This window comes from Enoplosus armatus, chromosome 11 (genome assembly GCF_043641665.1).
Source record: "Enoplosus armatus isolate fEnoArm2 chromosome 11, fEnoArm2.hap1, whole genome shotgun sequence".
NCBI lineage: Eukaryota > Metazoa > Chordata > Actinopteri > Centrarchiformes > Enoplosidae > Enoplosus > Enoplosus armatus.
The window spans coordinates 22,275,581-22,302,587 of NC_092190.1; the positions used below are offsets into that span (position 1 = coordinate 22,275,581).

The 27,007-nt window shown below is 44.3% G+C and overlaps 1 protein-coding gene across 1 annotated transcript; it reads right to left on the reverse strand.

Annotated features, from left to right (window-relative positions):
• Nucleotides 1-3,531: 3,531 nt before the first annotated feature.
• On the reverse strand, nucleotides 3,532-25,739 carry hecw2a (HECT, C2 and WW domain containing E3 ubiquitin protein ligase 2a). The gene is made up of 29 exons (XM_070914282.1): nucleotides 25,361-25,739; nucleotides 22,043-22,150; nucleotides 21,734-21,828; nucleotides 21,238-21,304; nucleotides 19,596-19,765; nucleotides 19,313-19,452; nucleotides 19,076-19,176; nucleotides 18,132-18,988; nucleotides 16,419-16,725; nucleotides 16,175-16,267; nucleotides 15,324-15,474; nucleotides 14,759-14,865; nucleotides 14,317-14,441; nucleotides 13,820-14,005; nucleotides 13,482-13,616; nucleotides 12,432-12,534; nucleotides 12,234-12,330; nucleotides 11,919-12,002; nucleotides 11,658-11,740; nucleotides 10,590-10,710; nucleotides 10,181-10,294; nucleotides 9,621-9,773; nucleotides 8,770-8,868; nucleotides 7,566-7,695; nucleotides 7,322-7,468; nucleotides 6,188-6,302; nucleotides 5,061-5,146; nucleotides 4,624-4,736; nucleotides 3,532-3,643 (listed from the first exon to the last, which is right to left on the reverse strand). The coding sequence occupies exons 1-29, from the start codon at nucleotides 25,737-25,739 to the stop codon at nucleotides 3,532-3,534; spliced, it is 4,578 nt and encodes a 1,525-aa protein (XP_070770383.1).
• Nucleotides 25,740-27,007: the final 1,268 nt, after the last annotated feature.

Consider the following 27,007-nt stretch of genomic DNA (forward strand, 5'->3'; position numbering starts at 1 on the left):
GTAGTATTTTACAATTTTAACTTACCAGAGTATTTTTATTTTCGTCATTTCTAACATTTGATCTACTTTTTCACATTTATTAACATCTGGCAAAGCATGTGGAGGGCGCTGGAAGCTTCACACTGCTCTCCGCATCTGATCCGGACAGACTGCAACTTCTCAGTGCACCATGCCGTTACAAATGTATGAAGTATGTATAATAATATTTTTATAATTTGATATTTTTTAAAATATATTTTCCTCATATGGCCTTTAAGATTCTTATTTATTTAGTTGCACTTCTTTTTTTTTTTAATATATATTTGGCTGGAAAAGGACTTTGGGATTAGGAGAGGGTTGTTCAATCAAGGAGAGGCAGTGGTTACTTGATGATTAGGTGATATTAGGAAACACACTAATAGTATAACAAAACTGATAAAAGATAAATAAGGGTCATGTGTCATTAATCAAAATTTGCCATTTGTTCTCTTTTATTACAATCATTGGGGTGAAATGGAGACACACATACAGGAGCTTTGCATAGAGTGGAATTCTGAAAACCGGAGCCGGGTCCTGTCAGAAATGTACTAGGAAAGACGAGAGGGGCGACTGTCTTCATTTGGATGTGAAACAAGTAATCAATCTTACCGGTCTTCTGCAGCAGAATAGCCTCATGATGGAGTATGTCAAACTGACCAAGTGAATGTAAATCCTAACGTGAAGTGTTGTTGCCCATGCCACAAATCTGCCCCTCAAGCAAACATGGGGTGATGCTCTGTAAGGAGTTGGCAGGAGCCAGGAGTGGGATGTGTTTGTTAGACAGAGATAGAGAGCAGGCCTAATGGTTGACTTTGCAAGCCCCAAACCTTTGGTACATTCGGTGCAAAATATATATTTATACACACAACAGGACAGACGTACATATACATTTATATACAAATAGACAAACAGGACCGCACACATGGTACACGTACATGTGCTCTCACGTTTCACAAAATCAAAACAGCCCTATTGATTCATCACCGATTCATGAGCAATGAACCATAACCATTGACCTATTACTAAGATAGGCAGACACGCACATGTGAAAGTAACAACATTTTTGAAACATGCTGCCGAGATACTCGCCATTACACTGTCATAGAGAAGACAAACTATTGCATTCACACGTTGTCCATTCCCAGAGCTTAAACTAAGTGACTAAAGCACCTATTTCCTACACCCTGTTCCCATGAGTTAAACACTCAAGGTATGACAGTGCCAGGTAAGCATAAGGCCGCATGCCTCAAGTGAGCGCCACAACCAAAGTGACACAACTTAACCAGCTCCCTCACCCCTTTTTTTCTGAATGGATAGCAATATCCTCATGCAAAAAAGCTAGTAAGGACAGTGTGTTGCACTATTTCAGCATGCAATATCGAGCTATAACACAACGCCATCTAGGGGTTTCTGCCTCAGCGCAGCTCACGGAGCTGACCGGGAAGATCCCGCATGCAGTATTGGACTGGGGAGGGGGCTGGGATCCGAAAGTCTGCCTCCACGTCTTGCATCACACGTGGGGCTCTCTAGCACTATTCCAGCCCCTGTGGTCTAACTCCAACAGGACTCTGTACAGTAGGTGTAATCTTGCATGCACCCCTTAGAAAACGAGTACGTGTGTGTGTGTGTGTGTGTGTGTGTGTTTGTGTGTGTTTTTGTGTGTGCATGTACTGTAAGAAAGTGTGTGAGAGGGTCCTCAGGGTTTGGGTCGTGCACTTAAGATTTAGAGAAATGTTGTATCACATGCTTTCAAGACAAAACTATTGACAACATCACCGTCACACCTGGCCAGGTCATTCAGAAAGGACAAACTCACTGCTTCTTTGTTTTGAACGTGCCATACTAATATCAGCGCTCCTTACTGCCCCCTTGTGTTGATGTCTGTTTTGGGAATTTAAACCGCAGCTCCTCAACTTCCACCATCTTTGATTTGCGAGACACATGGATCTGGTCAAATTTTTTACAAGGAAATAAAATAGCTTCCCTTTATGAAATCTCACTTTATGGTCAGGAAAACCCAAGAGGCACTAAAAAGATCCCACCACTGCACCCTGACCAGGTACCTGGATGACACCAGGCGAGTGTCTTTCAGCTGACAAGGCCGAGTGAAGCGCGTCCTCATTCCTCAAGCAACGCATTTGATTTCTGCTCCCTCAACTTCCAACTTTCCCCTTGGTGTTTCCTCTTCAGCCAGCTGGGAATCTTCCTCAGGGGCCGGACAGAGTTGCTTGAGGTTCATACATTCAGTCACTTATTTGGTACATTCATCACTTTCATTGGGTGGGAGGTGATTACATCAGTGAGAAGGGCCTTGTGTGTCATCCGTCCGTGAGAAAGTGCATCTATTGCTCGTGAAAAACGTGTGGAACAGTTTGAAAGACACAAACCCTGCTCTTCTATCTGACTGAAGTGTGTCAGTAAATGTATCTGTATACTGGACTGAGTGCATCTGTTACACTGTAAGAAAGTGCAGCCGCAGCATCAAGGTTGTAATATTGTGTGTGTGTGTCTGTGTGTGTGATACTAGGTGTCCTTGTTGAGTATATGCAGAAACAGGGCTGCATGTCACAGGATGTGTCTTAACCTTTCATGCCCGTGTGAGAGCTCTGGTGTCGCTGTATTGAAGGTTAACAGTCCTGACCAGAGCCTGCCGTCATTATCACAATGGGTCAATAACACTGTCCGTAAATGTCACTGGTGATTTGTGACTCACTGTCCAGCGAAAACAAGTGTATTTTCAGTCATAAAACAACTGGTTTTATGCCATTTTGTGTATGTTTACCTGTTTGTGTGTGTGTGTGCACACTAGTGTATCCCCTGCTCTCAGACAGGCAGGGAGGAGCAGCCAACATCCGTTCGTAAGTCTAAAATGTCTCGTCTTTCAATGTGATAAAAAATCTTGGGGGAAACACTGGTTTGCAGCATCAATAAAACTAAAATATCTTGTGTGTGTGTGTGTTTTGTGCAAAGATGATTAGTGTGTGTGTATTATAGTTCATAATGTTGCAGCCCCAGTGCAGAAAGGACACAGTTTAGAGGTCCAGAGAGGGAGGAGGGAGGGTGGTTTCTGAGCAGCTGTCTCTGAGGTGCAGGTTGCAGGAGGAGGACGGGAGGTGCTAGAAATCCAGTAAACAAGGCCATTAACTGAAGAGATAAAGCACACATGTGGCTCAATGAACAAAGGTTACCATGAAAACAAGAAAATTGTACTGTACAGCTTTTCAAACCATTCTCCGATTCTCCGCCTTTCCTCCAGAAGGTGGTCACTTGATCGACTTCCATCAGACATGAGAGAGAACGGCAGAGAATCGGATCGAAGGCTGCGTGCTGAGTGACGGAAAGCCGGTCGGAGAGAAAACAGCAGAGTTATCCACGAAGCGGGGAGGGAGGGGGGGTGTTAGTTGCCTTTTGAGGATATTAGTTTTGTACTCCATTTCTTTCCTAAGTGAGAAAGGTGGATTTCCAGATGACTCTCCCTCCCAAGTTAAAACCTGGGTGTGAGCTGATCTGAGGTCACTCCAAACCGAACGTGCTCGTTTCCTCTACAGCAGTGACCAGCTTCTCGTACAGCATGGAGAAGGAGGGGTACGGTGGGAGGTCCAGGCGATTAAAGCAAGTGTGAGCCCTATGGAGAGGCACACACACACACACAGAAAATTATACATAATATATGTTATTTTTTTCTTTGCAGTGTATTTTAATGCATCAGGATTATCTCTGAAATAAATAAACCTATACAGACAGGAAAGTATGTACAAATTATCCTCGGACAGAAACCTGTATGTGGTATTTGTTATACATGATATAATTCCGATTATGTATTTGAAATAAATAAAAAAATATATATTCAAAAGAAAAAAAGGTTCAAATGGATCACCTGTACCTTTAAGCCAGCAGGGCTCTGCTGAAATGTTGTTTTTCCGGTCTGCTAAGGGACTTGATTGCAGTGGGGAGGGGGGCTAAATCTTAAACTTAATTTTTTAGCATCATTCATATTTTATTTGTACCCTCCCCTTGACTCGGAAAAAGGAAACTGCAACACCAACACTCTACATATATTGTACATACATATAAAAGTTTCACCATTAATAACTATAAGAAGCGAAGCAAGAATTTAAGATAAAAACTTAAAACTAATTTGAACTTTAATATAAGAATACAAATTGGATCAGATGATGCCTTAAATGTATCAGACGTCTGAATTGTATTATAAGCTAATATGCTTTATACAAAATGCAGTGATAAAGTAAAGGGTGTTTTCTATGTTTCTTAAAATTGACATGTTGGTCCCATTTGTGAGTTGATTGTGATGGGAAAATACTAAAGCCCTGAGAAAGAGAAAGGATTGTTGTGCATATTGCAAAACACACCTTCATGACCTATTCTGCACACTAAGGCCATCATTCGCAACTGTTTAATCTCGTGTAATAATCAATATTTCATTTTACAAGGGAAGGCTGATATAAAATATAAATGAGGAATGAAGGGAAAAAAATAAAAGGCCCAACATCCCTTCAGCAAAAAGAAGCCCTCCACCATTTGACCCGGTTTATAACTTTTGTACAGTCCCTAAAGGCCACACAGTCGTCCCATTAGACAGCCTACCTGGGTAAGGAGGTGATTTTCCCCCACTTCTCCACACAGAATCTGCGAGGTCCATTACTGCCCCGTAGAGAGGCAAATCCCTCGTAGGGAATACTGGAGGTACCGGTCACAAACTAGAGAGAAGAAGGCCACTAAAGTCATGAAAAGTGTGAAAGCAGTGCCCTAAAACGTCATTATTATTATTTATGACATATAAACTGAAGTAAATTTATAGTTCTACATGTTTTCTATGAATTTAGAAAGTAGTCTCACTTAAACGGAGAGTTTTCAACTTCAATGAAAACAGAAAATTGCATGCAAATTGTATAATCTAGTTACATAAAAGCGAGATTAAAGAAACATCTCTGCAGTCTCAGGCACGACGCTGCAGTGCCTGCAGGCCACCCGGCCTCCACACGGGGGCAGCCTGGGTGCATGCGGTCACCCACGTGCCGTACCTGCAGCAGTCTCAGCCTCTGCTCATTGTTGAACCTCTCCACAGCTGCCCAGAACCAGCGAATCACTATGTGGTTGTCATGGTAACCTGGGGGGAGATAGATGATGATGGTGCATGAGTCAGATGAAGAACGCGTATTGCTGTCCCCCCGCTCCTCACTGCTCCTCACTGCTCCTCCTCCACCTCCCCACTCACTATTTCTCCACTGTGATTTTTGAATGAGCTCTGCTGTTTAATGTTTAATGGCCGGAGCTGTTTTGTCCGTCCCAGTCGATTCCTCTATTAAAAGAGCCTCACGCTGACGTCGGTTTGAGTTCTCCTGTCTCTCTGCTGCTGGCGGCTTTTCAACTGCATCGGCCAGACCCTTAAAAAGCCTTTTAATGTGATCTCTTATACATGGTTTGGACACTGGCGCTTGCATGCTTGTACTGTACGCAATAAGTATTACAATAATTAAATAGCAATAACTCCCCAAAGTTCCAAGAGCTCATTATACGGTTCAGTACAGTAAAGCCGAGTGCAGTTGTTAAATAGGAAATTAAATGATCAGCAGCCACATTTCTTTGTTGTTTTGCTGACACTTTTTGTGTTTTACAAGCAGATTGAATAGACACTTGCAGCCCATTTATGATCAGTATGGTAACACACACACTTTGTGGCTCCACTTCACGTTTTAATTACTGTAAGCAGCACGCCTTTATTTTGTATCTGTATTTCCTGAATAATATATATTTGCAACAAGGGAAATCCTCTACTCCTGATTCACAGGGAAAAAGAAAAAGTAGTTTTGCAGAGGTTTAAAGGCATAGCGTTGTGCATAATGTTTTAAACAGTGGATGTTGGGGGTTACAGCTTTGTCACTTCATTTTTTCTTACATCTCCCTGGAGGCTAGGAAGATTGCCGGCTTTAATCCTCAAACATGTTGAGAAAAACTTGGAGAAAGTGAATGAGAAATACTTTAACCCTCCTCAGCGATTACTTACAGCTGAGCTGCTCTGTGAATAGTTTAAATGAGCCATGAGTGTATGCATTTGACTTTGCTAGTTTTCTCACGTTGCTGTCAGTGTGCCACGAACACTTTCATCTGCACCTCTGTTGCCTCACTGCTTCCCTGCAGCTTTACATACCTCCTCTGTACTCTGTGTTGTTTCTCCAGTCTGCCAGGTCGATCTCTGCAGTGCCTGCAATCACCAGCTCCAGCTCCCTGGCATCAAACACGGACACCAGGCGCACATCCACCACCTAACAAACACACACGTGCAAACAGACACATGGTATAAGATATGGTACAGCCCGTTCATTCATCACAGTCTTCCCACATACATGAGATTGTTTGAGGAGCTTCAGAGACAGATTCTTATTGTGGAGATACGCAGCGACACAGATGGCAGCAGGGTTAACATTATTGTGGGAAAAGTTTCCATCAGCTTGTTTACAGTACATGTTGGATTTGATTTGTTTAGCAAACCTCACATTGACACACACACACACATGTAGCCCGCAAAGACCGGGTAAACAGTCATCCTGCCAAGGGCAAGGGACTTAAGCAGGGGTTGGGTTTGTCCAGATTACAGTCCACTCTTTGTCTCACTTTGTCGTGCTGAGCCTCCACAGCATGCAGGACTGTGGGATGTCAGATGTCAGCATCCATCTTCTTAGAGCCATGTATTGGAATGCGTTCTCACATACACGCGTGTTTATCTGTCTTTATTCAGAGTTTGAACAGATCACTCCAGACATGCAAAATCGAAACTTTCTGTCTGTTATGTAAGTGAGTGAGTACTGTACATTCTCTGGAGTCATAACAGGCATGAAACAGGAACTACTAAGTAATCTATACCTATCTATTTTAATGAATCTATTCAATTTCCACCCCCTAGTGACAGGTAAGCTTACTACATATGTCATGATGTAGTTTACTGAATGCAGTGCTGCTTTGTCATTTGCTCTTTTGGCTTGATCCCAAATATTTTTAGCCTTTCTGTGTATTGTGACACCAGTTGCTTGCTCAAAGCGTCGACATCCACCGCTGCAAAATGGCAGATGTCAGTCGCAGTGTGGGTGGAGGGGGGCTCTCCTGGGTGCTTGAGTTTAACTGCTCATTAAAAAAAAAAAAAGGAATTCTCAGCACCTGATGCGATGACGCAGCCACACTGCGTCATAGGTATTGATTATATATACCATTATATGTGAACAAAGAAAATCTTACTTATTGCCCTTTCAAGAGGGGCTCTCAGCCTCATTAACATTAAGTGCTGTACCTCATAGAAGCCTCGGACCAGGCTCTCCGTCTGCTGGGCCACTCCTCTCTCTATACGCCACTTCACCATACGCTCAATGTACTCCTTCTTGTTCTTCTCTGACACAGGGATACCAGCCCCGCCTGGCTTCAGCTCTCTCTCTGTGATCTGCAGAGTCACATGCAGACGTGGAAACTTGAATTTTAAATGCAATCGATTTGATTAACAAATGCAAGAAGAGCCCGTCGTAGTCAATCCCACGCACCTGTCCAAAGACCTCCTCGTTGACGGTGAAGGTGAGGTCCAGCATGTCCTCGATGTCGTTGTCCTTCATCCACTGCAGGCTCTGGTGGAATTCCTCATCCAGGAACTCCAGGTCACTCAGGTCACATGGGCTGCATGAGCGCAGGCAGAGGGGTAACAAGGTATTGATGAGTTGCCCTACTCATAAACCATGGCTGATTGTACGAGGGGAGGTTAAAGGTTAATTACCCCATGTATAACAGCGCAAGATAGCTTTCCCCAAAGATAGCTAACGGTAGTAAATAACAACACACGGCAAGAAAATACGTTTGCTCAAATGTACCGGGATAAACCCCTTGAGAGTTACCATCTCAGTTATGAGGGATGTGAGACGCACAGATAATAAATAAAAGTAGAAGGCAAAACACAATCACAGGATTTTTTTATACTAAATATTATATAAAGGTAACTGTTTGTACCTTTAACCCTTTGAATTTTGGTTTTCACCCCCTTTATTTACAGGCTTATTGCACTTATTGTCACCACATGTTTTAGCCAGGGATGCCATATATTGTTATTTTCAGATTTAGTTAGGCTGCTCAGAAATGCCATCAACTGGCATGTTGGTCATACTACACATTTGCATATATTTGCATTGGGTGATGTAAACAGGAAGAATAGTATCGCTATGGAGACAGTGAGTTATCAGTTTTTTAGCTTATTTTTCTTTACATATTATTGGATCTGCACCATGGAAAGTATGAATGTACAGGCAGCCGTCACCTGGATTACTATCTGATCTGATTATTATCTTTTTTTACACTGCACCATCACAGCTAATGATCTTTTTCCCGCTCATTTCCCTGTAATGCAGCATGAAATACGTATGTGATTTTAAAAACATTTCTATTTGTTTGATAAATGCTTGTCTGCGCAATGATGGAGGAGCCTAAGAAGGATCTGTGTTGCTGAACAGGTTCAGAACCCTTATTATTACATAAACATCTCTCCTTACTGCAGACATTTGGCAGAGTTTTAGGTTGTTTGGACAAAGCTATTAATAAAGATGCTGCTCCAGCTGCTGGCTGAGAGGATCTGACTGAAACACTCATGTTCTCAGCACGGTCTTGTAGAGTTAGTGAGGGGGATCTGATTGGAAGTGCTGGTCCCCTGCAGGCTGGTGAGAAATGGGAAGTGAGAGGGAAGCAGGCAGACGAGGAACTTACATGCGAAGAAGCCCCTTGTAGAAAGGTCGAGTGAAGAAGGCATCCAGCAGGTACTGATGGACGAGAGCCAGCCCCAAGATACGCCCACTGAAGCGAAACCTGGACACAACACCGGAAATACAGGTGAAGTCAGCATCAGGACTGGGTTCAATAGTCCCTGTTTGGTGTAATAGACGGAGGGGGTTTATTCTTTCAGATGTTGACAGTAACAACATAGACGTGACATAGAAAACTGATTTCAAATCTTCTTTCTGCGGATGCATAAACAGCGTGGAGGCTAGCCGGCTTGTGTGTACTTGTTTCTGACATGCCGTGTTTCATGTACTATTTAACAGGCTTAAGTGAAATTTGAAGTTCACTCTCCAACTGAGGATGCATCAGATGGTGACATGGTGTATGACAACAAATAAACTCCCCGGAGATTTACTGTGAAAACACTGCATTGAGTCAGAACAGTGCTGAAGTCAGTAATACAGAGACCAGCAGGGAAGATGAGGAGCTGTGCAGCTTCCTGCCTCACACTTTAAAGATGCCTCTCTGTCTTTTCTTTCTTGAGAACTTCAGAAAGATTGTCTCTACAAGAACAGAAGTATTGACATGACATTCTTCAGTGTGATAAGTGCCTCTAGGTTTGTCCAGCTGTGACCAATGATATCATGATTCTCCTGTCTAGTTGTCTGCCCATCCATTCATCAGTCCGATCATCCATCCATCCATCCATCCATCCATCCATCCATCCCAAATTTCCACACCGCACCCCACAACGCTTTACAGTCAGCACAGCAGCAAACTAACTTCCACAAACGTACATTAGACAGATGGATAGACACACAAACATATGGGAACCTCACCATTCATGGTGGTTGTCTACAAAGGCAGACATGGGGCTGATCTGGACAGTATACGTGTCATTGGCTGAATATTCAAACAGGCCGTAGTACGGGTTGAACAGTTCTCTGGACACCAGGAAGAAAAACTCTCTGGAGGGTCCACTGTAGTCCAGCCTGCAATCATCACATCATATAATACACAGTATGTGCATTTGCAAGAAAGACATATAAGATGATACAATAAACTGATAACAAAGGATTTATCAGTCATTCTGCCATCTACACATGCTGCCAATCATCTGTTTGTTTACAGTAACTCTACCCACTGACTAAAACATTCGATGCAGTCCCTTTCCCACCCACTCGCTCCAGCTGCTCATTCCCCACAAGACTGTGGATTCGCTGGGACGTTATCAGATGCGTGTGTAATTGTACATTTTGAAACTCAAGATAAGAACGAACGCTCGGCAAAAACTCCCCCGGATCAATTACAGTTAGCAAATACACACATTTCACACTTGAGTTGTCTGAAGCATGATGAGGAAAAGAATTGTTGGGGGAAGGAAATGCGTCGTTCTCACCCGTCCTCGCCCACAAAGCTGACGTAAAGTTTACTCCTCTGTAGGTCTTTACGGGAGTAACACATGATCTGGTTAAAGGCGTCCTCCAGGAGGTGGTCCCTGCGTATGATGAGCCTGGGGGCACACACACACACAAACGATATTCATACATTGTTTTTTGTTCCCTGCAGAGAAAGTAATCTCCCCTTGGTATTTGAACATAACGACATGTTGTCGGTATGGGATGATGCTATAGGAATTAGCTTTCATGCTCTCCTGCTTCCCAACCCACTCCTGAAAAGACATCACTCCCTGTTTGGGGTTTAGAAACCTTCATGAAACTGGCCACAGGTGTTTAACTATTTTAATGCTGTTATATAAATCAGTGCTAAATCAGACAATTCACACGTAAGGTCAGGTTTAAACCTACTTGACTTTCCCCGGTCCCTGGCCATAACCCTTGGTCTCCAGCTTTCGATAGAAGTTCCTCAGTTTAGCCTCAAAATCTCGCTTATAGGGAGCAGGAGCGCGGGCGTTGGCTCGCTGGGTGCCTGAGACAGAAATGAAATAAAGAGAGAGAGAGAAAGGAGACGGAGATAAAGAAAGAAAGGCGGAGAAAATGGACAATGAGAGTCAGTCCGAGTGGTAAACAGACAAAGAAAAGGGGGACAGAGACGGGGGAAACAAACTGACAACAGATGAAATTAAATTTGAATGATCCCAAGCGGAAATTGGCTAAAGCCTGAATAGGCGAGGAAGAATCAGAAGTACTGTATGCAGGTTAACCCCGGACTGGTTATTTTTGTGTCAGACTGTATTAGCTGTCATTCATATTTGAGAGACACACAATACACAGAGACACAGACACCAGCAGTTTAAGATTAGAGGCAGGCTCAGTACAGAGAGGCGTATAGAGCCAAGGACAGGCAGCCGGAGATAAACACTGACAGACGAGCTGAAAAGAGGAAGTGTGTGTCAGCTACTGTACATCCCACATCTAACCCTCACCAACTAACTGTTCTATTCAATAATTAGCTTCTAGGCATTTTTGTTTAATTTAAAAAGTATATGGCTACTTGATACGCACATATTTTGAATCAGGCCAACTGGCTGTGGTTTATTGTAGTCATGCAATTGATAATCAACAGATTGTGTGTTGTAAAATCTGTTCTGTTAATCATTGAGTTATTACTTTTTTCCTTCAGATTATTATAAAAAGAATTATTTTTGTTTATAAAACACGTGTATGGTCTTTAAAAGGGAGCGTGAGTGTACATTTAAAGAGTGAATCCATGTTTTATGTTGGCCTGACATCAACCTATATGAAGGTACTATGAAATTGCTCCTTTTTTTAAGTAAAACCAAACCTCACGGTGGAAGATGTGAGATTTAATAAAAAGGTAAGAATCTAATAAAGGAGAGAGAAGGTGTTTATTATCATGCCGACACACTTGGCGCAGGTGTGGCGACGCAGACGCAGAGTGCGACAGAGACTTACCAGGGGAGCTCTGAGGAGAGGAGAGGCAGTAACTCGGGTGGAGTAATGGTGGTACGTATGACATCACCTCCTCCTCAAATAAGCTGGGGACGAGAGAGAGGCACACACACACACACACACACAGTCAGACAGGAACAGACATATAACACACACACACATATCGTACATCCTAGAACAGCATAGCATTAGCATACGTGGATAAAAAGGGAATTAGATTTGTAGTCCTGGAAGTGGTGGAGCCAGAACTGTCGCTGGACTCACCTCAGCAGCATGACGAGGTCAGCGTCGCTAGAGAGGCGAGCCAGCCCACTGACTCCCTCACTGCGAATAAACTGCACCTTCTCCCTGCACACACACACACACACACACACACATGTCAGAGGGTAAACTGACACAATCCATTAGGATTAAAGGTTAACTGTGTGTTCAGGATGACTGATGATGATGATGATGGTGGTGATGATGATAAAGGAGGTGGGCTGGAGAGGAAGAGACAGATGGAGAGAAAAAGGGGGGAAGCAATGAAAGACAGAAGGAAGGAAGGGAGAGGAACAACAGAGCGAGGAAGAGGCATACTTGAGCGAGTGGTTTCTGGCCAGCTCGGGTTGCCTCTCCTGCAGGATCTCAAAGATGTTGGGTTGCCGTAGAAACGCCACGATCTTGTCATTGTAGGCTGGAAGGAAATTAGGAATGTGCATTTATATCTGGTGTCTCGTGTGTGTGTGTGTGTGCGCTTCATGCTTGTGTCTATGCACGTGATTCTGCCTGACTTACCCACAGGCACCACGTCTTGGTACTGACTTCGACTGGAGCCGCTGAAGGTGCTGGAAGGGCGCGGCATGACGGGCGGGTTGGTTTGGCGAGAGTCGTCCACCACCTGTGATAAGAGGAAGCACTACAGTTCAGGTCGCATCCGAGTTCTGAGACCGATCCACCTGCCAGGCACCGGCCAGCACTGACCCCAACTGTGAACCTCTGGACATCAGCTGGACGCCTGCCAGTTGTGCATGTTCTCGCCCGTTAACTACTAATCTCTTACTTCTCATGTTTCTGACACATACATAGACTTCAGTTCAGGTCAGCTCATTCCAATATTGTATAAAAATAACGTGCAGAGATTTGAAATAGGTATTCGGTCACGGTGGTGAATGAATGTAATCAGGCCAAGGTTCAAGGCATTCACTATGTATATAAGAAAGCCAAACTATAATCCTGGACAGTGTTAAACGGTTATGTTAGAAATGTAATAAAAAGCTTCTTTTTCAGCGGTCTCAGATATCAGATATTCCACAAAGCACTTGAAAGCATCAGTGAGGAAGACCTGCACATATTGTTTCCTAACAGGAGACCGATCCAAAATCCATTATCTTAACCAGATAATTGAACCCAATAATATTGCAGGTTCTATGGATTTAAGAGGCAACAGAAGCTATCCATCACGTCCACTATGGCCCCTGGTGTTTATAGTAATAAAACTATTACATGCAGTAGAGCTCTGGAGGAGATGAGTGGAAACAAGATAAGAGCAACGGTGCACCTGATTCTTTTCCTTATTATATCAACATAAGAAGGATCAATTATAATGACATATAGTGCGTCTATGAAGATTTTCAGTCATTCCGGTGTAAGTAGGATCTCTAGAAGTCAAAGGCAGTTTTAGTCTTGAAATGAAGTGATATTTCACTGTACTACAGGATTGTGTCAAAGTAGGTAAAATTAACTACAATTAACGTTCTACTTTCTGCCACTGATCTGATGCAGTGTCTCCGCTAGTCTTAAGTCGACTCCAGGCGACAAGTGGCGCAGTGGCGGCTAGTCTCTCACCTCCCCAGCACTGTGGCTGCGCTGGCGGCTCAGGTGCTGGCGGTGGGCCAGCAGCCCGGTGGAGCGAGAACTCTGGAGGGGCAGCCGGGGGTCGATGAAGGTCGTGGAGCGACAGTTGTGATCCACAAAGAAGGGCTGAGGATTGAGACGCAAATACCCACGGTCACGTATCAAACTTCACTACGTGTACACAGAAACACATCTTCACATGCAGAGCACTGAAAGTAAGGATAAAAACAAAGCTACAAATATTACAAATTACAAACAAATAAAGATTACAATCACTGGATACACATGATTGGGGTCAATCCCAGGTCAAAGGTCATGATCACACACACCTTCCCAGTGTGGTCGTGCTTCATCTCCCAGCCCCGGGGAAGCTCCAGCTGCTTGTTGGAGAACATGTTGAGGAAGGTGACGAGGTCGCGGTTGTGCTGGTAGCGCTCAAAGTAATGAGCGTCCCGACGCACCTTACTGATCATGTGCTTCAGGCAGGTGTTGCTCGTAAACATGCGGTAGGCACTCTGGGCGGAGAGGACGGAGAGGCAGATTAGAGAACAGCTTTGGGGTCAGTTCATTCAATCAAGCTGGAGGACAGCGTGGATAATACTATCTCTAATGCCAGAGTTTGTTTTTTTTTGACCCACAGAATTTCCTGAATCTAGTGAATTAAGAATGACGTACGTAATTACTGTAGGATCAAAAAGGTGAACTGACCCTTTAAAAGTCAAACTGCTGAGCGTGCAAAAGTATTTGTTCTTGAGTTTCATAATAAAGTCTGTGTGCTTGTGTGTGAAAGGAGTACAGGGTCAGAGGTGAAGCGCGTGAGACTGACGGGGTTAGAATGCAGCACGGTGAAGAAGTCGGGGCTGCACAGGAACTTGGCGCTGGGTGACTGGAGCAGCAGGGAGAGACGCGAGCGGCCGCTGGTGTGAGCGACTGCACTTTCTCGTCTGTATTCTGCAACAAAATGGACACGCACGAGTCAAACCTTGAGACAGGGCGACATGAACATGAGACATTTCAAAGAGACATATCCAGCATTATGAGCCAGGGATATAAAAGGAAACGTTTCCACAGACGACTGCTGTTCTGAGACCTTTGTGTATACAATAATAGCTTTTTCAGACTCGTGGTTTACTACAGTATTTCAAGAGATGAATCATTTTCAAGAGGTGAGTCATTTAATTGGGCAAATGGTTTTCCCTCAACATGGAGTACAGAGCTCTTGTGAATGAAACCTCTAATTTTTCTGTAATAGGTCTATTGAAACTAACCCGAAATGTTGTGAGGCATCAGTTCACTTTCTGGTTCAGGAAGCACGTCAACCGAGGCTTCTTCTGACCGATCGGTGTTGGTTATGGTCCTCCTGATGCTCTGGTACCTGTGATCCAGAGTAAAGAAGAAGTTACTGTAGTGAATGTGCAGTTTTCTACTACTACTTTGATTACAACTTAACTCAAAAAAGTCAAATCAAAGACTAAAAGCTAATACAAAAGCTGCCTGTATTTCCCTTCTGAAAGTCTTTCTACATCTTTGTTTAGTCAAAGTTACATTAGTTCAAAAACCTGAAGATAAAGAGAAAATGAAGAGAAACCCAGAGGCAATGTCCCATTAAAAGAGAATACATAACAGGACAAATAGGTCTGTGAGAGGACATTTTTGTAAGCATTTTGTTTTGCTTCTCTAGTCTGTTGAAAGCCACTACTGATAATGGGAACCCTTGTAGGGGTTTAGTGAGAAAATGAATATATATACCTACACTTCGAAGTATATATATGGTATATACTGCTGAGAAAAACATGATGGTGATTGCAATATATTTCTCTTTACAAAGCCCACCTGCGGTTGAGTTGCTCCATCTGCTGAATGGAGTTGGAGCGGGTCAGGCCCTGCGGGGCGGGGGGTCCGGTGGGACGCTGCCATGTGGTGGTTCTGTTCACGTGGTCCACGAAGAAGATCCTCCCATGGCTGTCGATCCGAGCCTCCCAGTCTGAGAGGCAAATTAATAATTGATTACACAGGAGGTGTTTAAAGCCTCAGGGGAACTGAACTGTAAAAATAAACGCTAGCCAATGACAGATGATAACATCAACAACTAAATCTAAAGCAAATGCAACCCCAGGCTGTAATGAGACATGAATATACGTCATTTTTATGACCAGAAATCTGTTATTATTCATCGATATTACGATATACTGTATTTGTGCCATCTGTGTCAAAATTAGCATTTGCAAAAAGAGTCTACAGCTCGTAGCTCTGTGAGGCTGAGCCAAATGCTAACATAAGCATGCTAACATCCTCGAAATAAGTATGTTAAGCTGTTGTTGTTGTTGTTGATGTTCGGCAGGTATAACGTTTATCATGTTCACCATCTTGGTTAAGTGTGTTAGCATTCTAGCATTTGCTAATTAGCACTAAACAATGAATCCTGTGGGAAACATGAAGGTCTAAACTTCACTTTACTCAACCTTTTTTCTACCGTTTCTCATTACAGAGTGAGAAATCGCTGCGTTAATAGTCGTTCTTTGGGTCATTTGGGTTCCAGGATTTGTAGTTTTACTTAGGGTTAATCTGTAGGACATGGACACACATAACACACACCAACACAGACGCATAAACAGAAAGACAGGCGGTGACATACACAGATGCAATAGACAAACAATATGGCGCATGCAGACACACACACTCACTGGGGGGTAGAGGCTCGTCCACACGCTGGTATCGGTGGATGTCGTGACGCACAGAAGGAAGGGAACGTACCGGGTGGCCATTGACGTGAGTACCTGCACACAGAAAACATACAAAAGACAGAGGGAATTTGTTTTAATGCGCTGAAAATGGTAAAAAAAAAATATTGTTTGAATGGCACTGTTGTTCAACTTTCACTTCTTGGGAATTGAACAATTTCCTCTGTTGTCCTTTAAAGCTGAGTACCTTCCTCTCCATCGGTTTCTGTGGCGACTTGCTCTGAATCGACAGAAGCCGCCTCCTCCTGCGGCTTTGTCTCCTCCCCTTCCTGTCCTTCAGCCGTGCCCCCGGCAGCCTGCAGGCTCAGCCTCCTCACACTGATCCCCTCGACCTGCTCTTGAGCACCGGCTGGGGGAGGTCCTCCCTCAGCCTCAGCGACGACGACGACGACTTGCCCGCCCCCTTCATCGTCTACCGCTCGATTGGTCGGCGGGGTGCCGGAAACTACATCTCCCCCAGGATCTATGGCTGCCTCTGCTCCCTCCTCCGCTTCCTACAAAATATCCCACAAAACAAAAAACAATAGTGATCTATAAAACATCAAGCCAGCCTCACGTTGACAGGGTTTCATATATTCACACGCAGCTACTGCGACAAAATATCTGTGAAGTCAGTCAACGCTAACGGCGGCTCGCAGCATGAGGCAGCATGGGTTCTGTCACCAAGGCAACAAAAGCAAGCTGAGAAACACTCAAGTTCATGCAAACAGGCGTTGGTGCGTAGGCAGAATGATCTCCAACTAACTGACTGCTTTTTGCATTTAACAGCCTATACTGATGGTGCTACAGTAGAGTATTATGGTGCAGTGTCACACAAATACAGCTGGAGCTAGGACCCAGCAGAGCCCACTGCTCAGCACAGTGTGTCCACTGTGGGGACAGTCATGACACTCAGACACTGCAGAGTGGACTGTGGCTCCACATTCACTCAAAGATAAAGAAACGGTACAACGGCATTTGACAAAAGCGAAATATTATTGGAATACATGAACAGAATGTAGACATAACTAAGACGATGTTGTTTACTAGCTTGCTCATTATGAAACTGTGGTAATAATTAGTGGCAGTGTTGCAGGTGATCTACTCACAGCACACACTCAGCTGCTTCTTGCTTCACACTTGATTAATAAGACAGAACATTTATCGATTTCCTACATTTTAACTTGCTACTGCAGTTCAGCAGGAAACACTGTTTCATTAAATGGACATTTATTGTTTTTAGAGTTTTTGACCACTAGTAGCGCTATGGAGAAATGTTTTGTATGTGTTGTGCACACGCACTCAGGTGTCAGAGTTCACATCCAAAAGCCACTTTTTTTCACTCTTTTCCACTGATCGACAGTTGGCGGTGGTAAACACAGACAATCATTTGTTAGATACATGCAGAGCATTTTGGTAAGAAATGCTATATGTGCAAAAATAGCTATTTGCTAATCAATAAAACATAAAATGTTAGTTTATATGAAATCTGAGTCTGAGGTTTTCTTGCAGACATCAGCTGATGTGATTTGCTTGGAAGGTAATCTGTGTGTGAAATATACCTAAAAGCAATTGACACTCATTTAGACAATAGTGCTGGACAATTAGTTCAGCATCAGCTACTTTGATAATTGATCATTTAAATCACTTATCAAGAAAAATGTCACACATTTCACATCTGTGATAGTTCGCTGATTTTCTCAGTTTTCATTGTAAATTATCATCTTTTCTATCTTGGAAATTGTGATGGACATTTTTCACTACTGTCTTCATTTTACAGACTGACCAATTAATCAATTAATCATAAACAATTTTGTCAGATGAATCTTTAATGAAAATAATCTTTGGGTCACTTATGGTTATGTAGTCGTAAATGTGAACAGAGAGTTGAATCATGACCATATAAGGACAATGAACTCACCACAGCAGTAGTCAGTGTGATTGGACAGCTCTCTGATGATGAGAAGGCTGTCTGCGGGGCTGTTGCCATGGAGCACGAGTCAATCTCTGAGGAAGGGTCCTCGCCAGGCCCCCTTCCTTCCTCATGCACTTCACCCTCTGGCATAGCATTATGGGACAAAGCCTCTGTGAAAGGGGCCTCCTCCACTTCGGAGAAGACGTCTGGCTCCAAAACATCCTCCAAGTCCAGACCTGCCCCCATCTCCAGGGCCACCTCTGCGTCAGGGGGCACGTCGTCTGTTGCACCACCTGCACCCTCGAGCTCCTCTTCCAGCACTGAGGGCTCCAGCTGCTCAGGTTCCTGCTGGAGCTCGGGAAACGGGTCGTCTTCATCGGGGCCGCTGACGTCTGGAGGTTCTCCATTCATCAGCAGCGGCGACAGCGGCACCGGGGTGATGTCATTGGCCCCGGACCTGTCCTCGTCCTCGTCTGAATCAATGTGCAACATGGCGCTGAGCCTCGTGTGTGTGGGGAAGCTAGAGCGCAGTTTAGGTGAGGCCGCACCCAGGGGTCTTTCACCGGGGCCTTTGGGGGCCTCAATAGCATCCAGGCCCTCAATGAGTGACCTCTGGAGCATTTCATGGCCTGACAGGCTTTCAGGCTCCATAAATCTACCCTCGGCTCCAACAAGAGGCAGGTCCTTTTCTGGGAAAGCCGTGGCCCCGCCTTCCCACATGCCTTGGGAGCCCTGGGAGCCGGTAGGAGAAAGGCCTGCCGAGATCACTCCCGGAAGATGATGGGGCAGGTCCTCGTCATCGGATGGAGTCCCTGGAGCTCCGTTCAAGGACGACATGCCGATGATAGACTCAGGAGAGGCACCTACAGTAGGCAAAACAGGTCGTATTCCCACATTCAAAGAAAATACATTTAGAATTAACGGCAAAATACAATCAAAGGCAGATTTACCATCAGGCCCGGTCGAGGTGAGCTCCACTTTAAACTGCAACTGGCCGCTTACGTGTTCAGTGGGCAGGCGCCGACACAGGGGGAAGCTCACAGGCTGGACTCTGGACAACAACAGATAATAACACCATGATATCTGTGACATCGCACACATTGAATTTAAGTAATGAAGTAGGACGTAAAATACGTCCTCTTGACTAAACTGAAGCGGTAGCTGACTGTTGTTACATTCAAGTATACCCGGGTATCTTTTCAATAAGCCGCTGCACAGGGATGGTGAGCTGACCGAGGAAGCGTTTGATGATTGGTCGACTTTTCGCAAACTTGTCCTTTACTTCGATGTACAGGATGTCTGTCATTAGTGCTACAAACGTGTATTTCTGCGGAGAGGCAAAAGCACACACAGTCAATACATTCTCAGTTGTGTAATGAGAATATAATGTTTGAAAGAGAGTGTGTGTGTGTGTGTGTGTGTGTGTTTGAGTGAGTGTGTGGTCGTAGCGTATGAAAGCCTAAACATCACCTCTCCATGCCAGACGGGGTTGGTGGTGTTAGCGATGATGGCTGATCGTCGTTCTTGCCCGTGGTGGCTGAAGATGGGGAAGACGCTCCTCTTCCCTGGGTGGATGGACATCTTCAGGTACGGGTCTGGATTGAAAAACATGCCCTTCTTCAGACCAGTGGCACGCAGATCTGCAAGATCAAGATTGTGAAGAAGAGAGGGTTAAACACCAGGGGAAGTAAAAGATTTAAAGTCTACACATTTGATAACCCATTAGCTACAGTTGGATAACAGCTAACACTGGCTCTCAGCTACTTCCTAGCTAACGTTACCATTTGATCTTTCTCATCCTCTGCACATCCTCTGGGATCCATGAATATCTGTACCAAGTTTTGTGGAAATCCATCCAAAATTTGTCGCAATCTTTCAGTCTGGACCAGTGTGGTGGACCGACCGACAGATTGCCATCTGTAGAGCCACACTAAACTATTCTATATATACTATAAGTTCAGCTGCGGATAGATAATGATAAACAGAAGCGGATGAGAAGTTTATTGTCATGTCTTCGTCATGATACTTAGAAAACTGAGAACATAAATGTCTTTCACTGTCAGGAAAGCGCCTTTATACAACAAGCGTGTATAGTTAATGTTGCTGCCAACTTGTTACACAGATAGTCGGTGGTAGTGTCTATAATGTGAATTCCTGGATATTAAATGTTATTGATAAAATGTTCTGTTGTGGTTATATAGGTCTTAAAGTGTACTGAAGCAGAATGTCTCATGACGTGGTTTAGCTACGTTTGAGTCCAAAAATGTTATAAATGCAGCTGCAAGAACAAAATTTCCTCTCATATCTTAAGATGTTTGATTTGAAAGAGAACTGATTCTAATTCTAATTATAACTATTCTAATTATAATAATGACACATTATATTTATAGAGCGATTTTCAGGGTGCTCAAAGACAAGTTAAAATGGTCATGAAATGATCTATGAACCCCCCCCTGCTCTTTCTTCTGTTTCTCCCTGACTCCGTCTGCATTCGAGTGTTTCGTCAGTGATTGTTATTTCTGGAGCTTTAGCTGCGAGCGCTCCCTCATGCCTCTCGGCGCATGGAGGGTTGTTTTCTCTCCTGTTACAGCGCCTAACCATCGTCTCTACTTCTCACAGCTGCAGGTTTTATGTTGTTTTCCAGTTTCATTCCCTCGTGGTGAATATCAGGCGTTGTACTGTCTCTGTGCCATCTGTGCGCATGTGATGGACTGTGATGCTACATTGTGCTGTGACGCATTGGCGAGGTATGGACTGGACCAGGACCCAGTGGGGTCTGGGCCATGGAGGAGTTCTCCCTTATCTCACTAGCCATGAGTGAGGGCTGTGCCTATATAGAATCTGGAGTTACAGTACGTAACTACTCATCTTTGAAAGAGACCAATGGGGGTCACGCACAGACTTTCACGTCTTTAGGACTGTGGAAAAGCAAAAGTCTGCTTGTGTTTCTTAAATTTACTTAGTTATTGACCCCACTTACAGATTTTCTTTGATTTGTTATTGAGAGTGATTACATGACAAAAGCCAATACGAAGAGCAGCGTGTGACTAAAATGTTCATTCTATAACGTCAAAGTCAAAATGTCTTCCGACGTGTAAACCTCTCAGCTCACCTGTCAAAGTAAAGCTGATCAGTTTTCGTGGATGTTCAACGCCCACCTGCTCCGCCAGTCCCTCCACCTGAGGGAGGACAGACAACGTCACAGACATGCTAACACACACCCATGTTCGTCCTACTAAATTCACACATATCTAAATGCTAATACAATTTACTGAAAGCAGCGAGGATGCAGTGCTCATTGTTGATGGAGCATGGTATACAAACAATGACTGTTACGTTCAAATCATGTGAACTTTGCATGACTACTGATTATTTTTCAGAGAATACTATACATTTTCAGATTCACTTGTTTCATATTCATTTCAAACTGGAATGGGATCATTTGGCCCTGCTTGTTGGTGCATTCAAAAACACTCAGAAATTCGAGTCCAGTGCTGAACAGCAACAGTTTAATATAAAAAAAGTAAATAAATCATCTTTGAACCATGATGACAAAGCTAAGCCTGAGACTCTGAATGTCTAAATCTCAAACTGATTCACACACAGACCAGGACTGCGGGGTTCTTCACGGTGATGCAGGGGGTCGTGGCCCTCAGGGCTCCGCTCACTCCATGGTAGTACTTGAAACAGATCTTGGTCTCAGCTGCGGAGGAAGCAGCAAAGCATTATGGGATGTGGGAGCAGTGCAAACATTATCGGCCGATTGTTGGCCACAAAACTGAAGTTGTGCGTTTTGAATACTTAACATGGTCTTAATTCTAAATACACAGTAAAGATACTGCATTGGTTTAAGGATAATTATGTTTCATGGAATCATATGATCAGCATACATGAAACTTTCTCCAATGGTAACTTACGCTCCATAAAGTAGGGCCCGGGCTCCAGCCTCCAAACGATCTGACCCTTCTGGGTGCCATTCACCCCGCGGTTCTTACAGTCCCACACGTTGGACGGGTTGGTTTCATCTGAAGAAGAGGGGAACTGTTAGTTAGATGTGAGTGTGTGTTAGTTCTGGAGTTAAACAAATCATGCTCTTGCTGTGTTGACCCCCCCCCCCCCCCCCCTCGATTTAAAATCAAAGAATGTTCAATTAAACAACAGATGACAGCGTTCGAGCCCTGGATCCTGCTCTCGCTGTGAGAAACAGCAACAAAGCCGCATCTGTTCCGTCTTTCAGCCTGTTTAGTCTGCGGACTCTGTCTTCCAAAACACAAGTTTGCCTTTAATCAGTGAAATCCACTCCCAAAATAGCCTCCCTGCAACCTCTAACCAGAAGGACAGACACCAAACTTCCTGCGAGTTAAAAACAGGGAGGGGGAATTCCGCTGTACGTCGCACTTTCGCACACAGATTAATGAAGCGCCGAACTCAGCTGACTGGTGGAGAGTCGAGGGAGGAGCGTGAGCTGTGTGTGTGTGTGTGTGTGTTTGTAGGGGAGTGGAGGAGGGGAGGGCAAGTTGCTTATCATTGAATGTCTGCTTAGTCGAGGAAAGCGGCAGCCCCTCTGGGGTATAAGACCCTGGAGCAGGTAATGAAGTCCTGGCAGCCTTATGATCGATATGAAGTGACCCGACGCCCCGCCCGGCACCAGCAGTTTACACTATCTCTTTCCCCCGTACAGCATTCTCCCCTGCAAGGGAAACGTTTGGGAAATTTAATCAACTAATCCAGACAGGTTAAGTCCTGGAGGTCATCGGAACTGTAACTAATCGCTTGGTAAACAAGTTAAAGCCATCATGAACTGTAACCGCACCAGAATCTACTGCCGTGTGTTGGACTGCAGGTTGGTCTGACCTCTCACAAGTCAAAGACACCCATTGTTTTCAGAAATCCATTATCCATTACTAACACAATACATCATGCCGAACAGCTCGCAGGCGGCAATTTTCCTCCCAACGTCACTGTATGATACCAGTGATTATCTGGCGTCAAGAGGCAACTTTCATTTTTTGCTTCACTGTGTGAATGTTATGTACCCATCGTGACGGCAAACTCATAGGAGAGTGACAGGCAGCAATTGCAGTGGTCTCTTTGCGTTCCTTCTGTCAGACATTTTTAAGTCCAGGAGCTTTTTTTCAATATGTATTTTGAAACCAGTGGAAGCGCTAGACATTCAGCAGGTCGGGTTTTAATACAAATTATTTGGTAAAATAAAATGGCACCATTGAGAGCTGAAGTAAAACCAAAACACTGACATTTGTAATAACACAAATAACTACAAATCCAGTCTATATGTCTGATCGGCTCTTTATTATGAGAGCACGACAGCATAGAATTTATAGATTCTTAATAACAAATGTGCTGGTTGTACACTACCGCTCCTGTATTACTTTTCACCACGTTGGACAGATCTGCCCGACAGTTTGAGCCTGATAGCCTTCTTCAGCGCACAGGTCAATGTATTTCCCCCCTGTCAAATTCCTGTCTCTAAGCAGGACCAGCATACATTATTGGAGACCACCCCATTCGCCTCGGAGACGCGCCCGCTTTGTGATGGTGTGTGTTATTGTATACCGAGGCAGAGCTGCCACATGTCGAGTCAGCCTCCAGTCCTGTGTAAAGTCTCAGCAGCTCCTGTTGCAGTATTGACTTGGAGTTTGAAGCTCCTGCACAAGACTCCCAATAATAAAACACCTGGATCAGCTGGAAAGCTCTGAGGACAGGTAGGGTCAATCCAGCTCAGGTCCTGGATGCCTGTTTTCAAAGTTTTCGAAGCGGATCAGCAAAAAGATTTTGGAGGAAAGCACAAATAACAGTATGCTGAAAATCTTACTTCTTATTGTTCTGCTGATTCTCATCATGTTTGTGAAATTAGACTTGTAGACTTGAGACTTGGACTTGAGTCAGACTTCAGTCACAAAAGTGAGGACTAAAGAGATTCAATGTTTTGTTCTACGACATAAAATACGTCAGTAGATACCCCCCCACTCGTGAATTTTTGAGGTTTTATGCGTCTTAACAAAGGCGGTTGCTAACAAGCGGCTAAATGAGACAACAGAGGTTGTTTATTCATTTAATGTCTTCATGCCAAACATGGAAAGTCATCTACTCACTAGTCCGCCTTTACAGCCTCGTAGTGTTTATACTCTATATCTATCTGTCTATATTCTCTTAAAAGTGAAGCTTAGCGGTGGTGACGCTGAAGTAATGCGACCGTGGTGGAGTTCATTCATAGCCTAACGTTAGCTTTTTACTTCTGGCGATTCCATTTCCGCTTCAAAAATCAAAAAATAAGTTTATTTTCTGTCCGTTCTGTCGAGGGAACCAGGGCGATGCTAACTTCCGGGTTGGCCTACAAAGATACGTCATCCCTCTATTGGTAACCAAAGACAGTGTCGAACATTTCAGGATCAAAACCTCCCAATGCTGTCTACAAACCAACCAATCAGAGCCACCATGAATGTTATTAGTAACACCTGTGCTTTTCCAACTACAAGTCAAAATGGGAAAAAAGACGTCTATGACGCAGAATACGCTGGCCAATGAGACATTGTTAGTGCCAATTTATTCGAAATAAAAACAGTAACAACTGAGTAAACTCCATTCTCTGATGAAGACCATGTCATACGGATGAAAGAGACGGAAACTAGTAAGTGGACCTTTGTGTGATTTCCAGTCCTTCAGTGTTTTATAGAAGCTTTTGTTTGTTTTGTTGCATTTTCAAATGTGTGTGAATTAATGAGTTAATAATATGTTCCTAACCCAACGATTAACGAGGCGTATTTTACCAACGGACACATAATGCGACTAAGAATTTATTCTTATTACTCATCTCGCACAGTGTGACACGCAATGAACCTGCAAAACTGCTGTTACAGCAATTGCTGCGGGGGCATTTACTTGAGAGTCGACTCCCTAAAGACTTGACTTCAGACATTCAAGTCCCAAGTTCTGACCTATAAAAATCCCAGAACATTAAAAGATTAATAGGACAGCAACAAGCAGGCCTCGCATAGCTGCATACCTTGCATATATGTCAATGCTGTGACATCTTAATGGTCAGCATTCAGACCTTACGAATTTTATCCTGACTTGACCTGTGACTTGACCTGAACCTGTCCCCAAGGACTCGGCTCTGACTTGTCTTGAATGACTTGAGATTTGACCTTGACCTGCCCCAGCAGACTTAAAAGCAGCTCTACTAGCAGCTACATATGTGAAAATCATCATCTCACCGATGTGGTACAGCCCGATCCAGTCGGTAGCGTCCACTTCCTCCTTGATATCCCAGGTTATGACGAGGTTCTGGCCGCGGTTCAGCGTGTACTCCAGAGTGGACGCCGTGAGAGAGGACCGGCTCTGGGAGGTCACCAGATCTGTGTCGCTGTTAGCCCGCGGAAGCCCGATCGGGCTGCTGACGACAGAGACGGTGTCGACGGCGGCCCCGCCCCTCTCCGCCAGGGTTCGCAGGTTCTCCGGGCTGAGGGTGTGCCGGAGGTGAGGGCTGCGCCTTCGCGGAGCTGACAAGTGTTCGCGGCCCCCCACTGCGAGGTTGGGTGGATTGTGGGAACGGGTCCTGGGTGGTAGGACTGCTGTGGCGAGGGAAGGGCGCATGTTGCACGATTGGTACAGAGACAACAATGAGTTGATGAGCTTCTTATCGACAGGGCTGGTCGTCCAAGTGACGACAGGTTTCACGCATTCATCCCTGTTGATTTAAATCCTCATGTTTGAACTGTTGTTTTGGAGAGGTTGTCATGACAGGAAACATATGGGAGCCTCAGAAATGATGTGAGAAGAGGCTCCCATTAACCGCCACTCTTATTTCATGTTATCCAGAGGCAATGGGAACCTGAAGATGGGGAGAGAGGAAACAGTAAGCCACGTAAGATTGCTCCCACACAACAAAAGCAATGATTGCATGCCGTGCGATGCGATCAACAAATGACTGAAGAAGCATTAGTCACCAGGGGGGTTGTTTACTGTCAAAGAGCCTGTCACCAACCCAGCACAACCATTTCACTCCATCCTTTCTTCTCTGACAACCCTCCTAATGAAAGAGGAAATGGATGTGAGGAGGGCTTCAACTGTGCACACTTCAATTTATTACTCATTTTGAGTTTTTTGTTTATTGCTTACTAGTGTCAGAATAGTGAGGAGTAAGCACAATGCACCATTTACTTCTATGAAGGATTAATGAAACACTTAATGAGAACGTATATGTCCCTCCCCACTGTGGAGAAGAGTAGACTGTAAATGATCTATTTTGAAATCCATTACATCTACATGACCTTTGGAACAAGAAATCTTTAAACAATAGTGATAACCCTCTCACGTCTCTGCCACCGGCTTTCTATGCTTTCTGTCAGATAAGGCCGCCTTAGTCAAAACAGGAAAGGAGACGAGCAGCTGGATCTGCCTCCCGGGAAGCTCTTCAATCAGCAAATGTCAGTTTGGGGACTGTCTGGGGAGTGCTGTCAGAGTCTCAACCACAGCCATTTTGTTTTTAAAGGAAGGATGGCATGTGACTTCAGAATCTAGCCAAAGGCAGCTGGTTTTAGACGGGCTGAGAAGCAGAGTTTTTCTTTTTTCCCCCCTGACAGAGAATAGGTTTGGTAATATTCAGCTAATATGTGCAGTCACTGGAAAACCATGTGGGCTGCAGTCTGAGCTAAGCCCTGATATCTTTGTGTGCGTATACGTCTCAGAAGCTGAGCTGTTCAGTGCTGCTCTGAAACCATCGCCTCCTCAGTGTGTGGTCCGCACTGTACGCATCGTGTATTTAAGCTCCGCGTCATGTATCGAAAACATTTGGATTGTAAAGTTAAGAGCCTTCAAATAAGCAAAGCTGAAAACCCACAAGCAAGACGTCACTCCAGCTC

What these genes read in the sequence shown, in the direction of transcription:
- hecw2a (XM_070914282.1), bottom strand. Translation starts at nt 25,739, where the DNA reads ATGCGCCCTTCCCTCGCCACAGCAGTCCTACCACCCAGGACCCGTTCC. An exon ending in CACCTCGACCGGGCCTGATG is followed by an intron (nt 18,989 to 19,075) that starts GTAAATCTGCCT and finishes TGCCTACTGTAG; the next exon opens with GTGCCTCTCCTGAGTCTATC. An exon ending in GTAGACAACCACCATGAATG is followed by an intron (nt 8,869 to 9,620) that starts GTGAGGTTCCCA and finishes TGTTGTGTCCAG; the next exon opens with GTTTCGCTTCAGTGGGCGTA.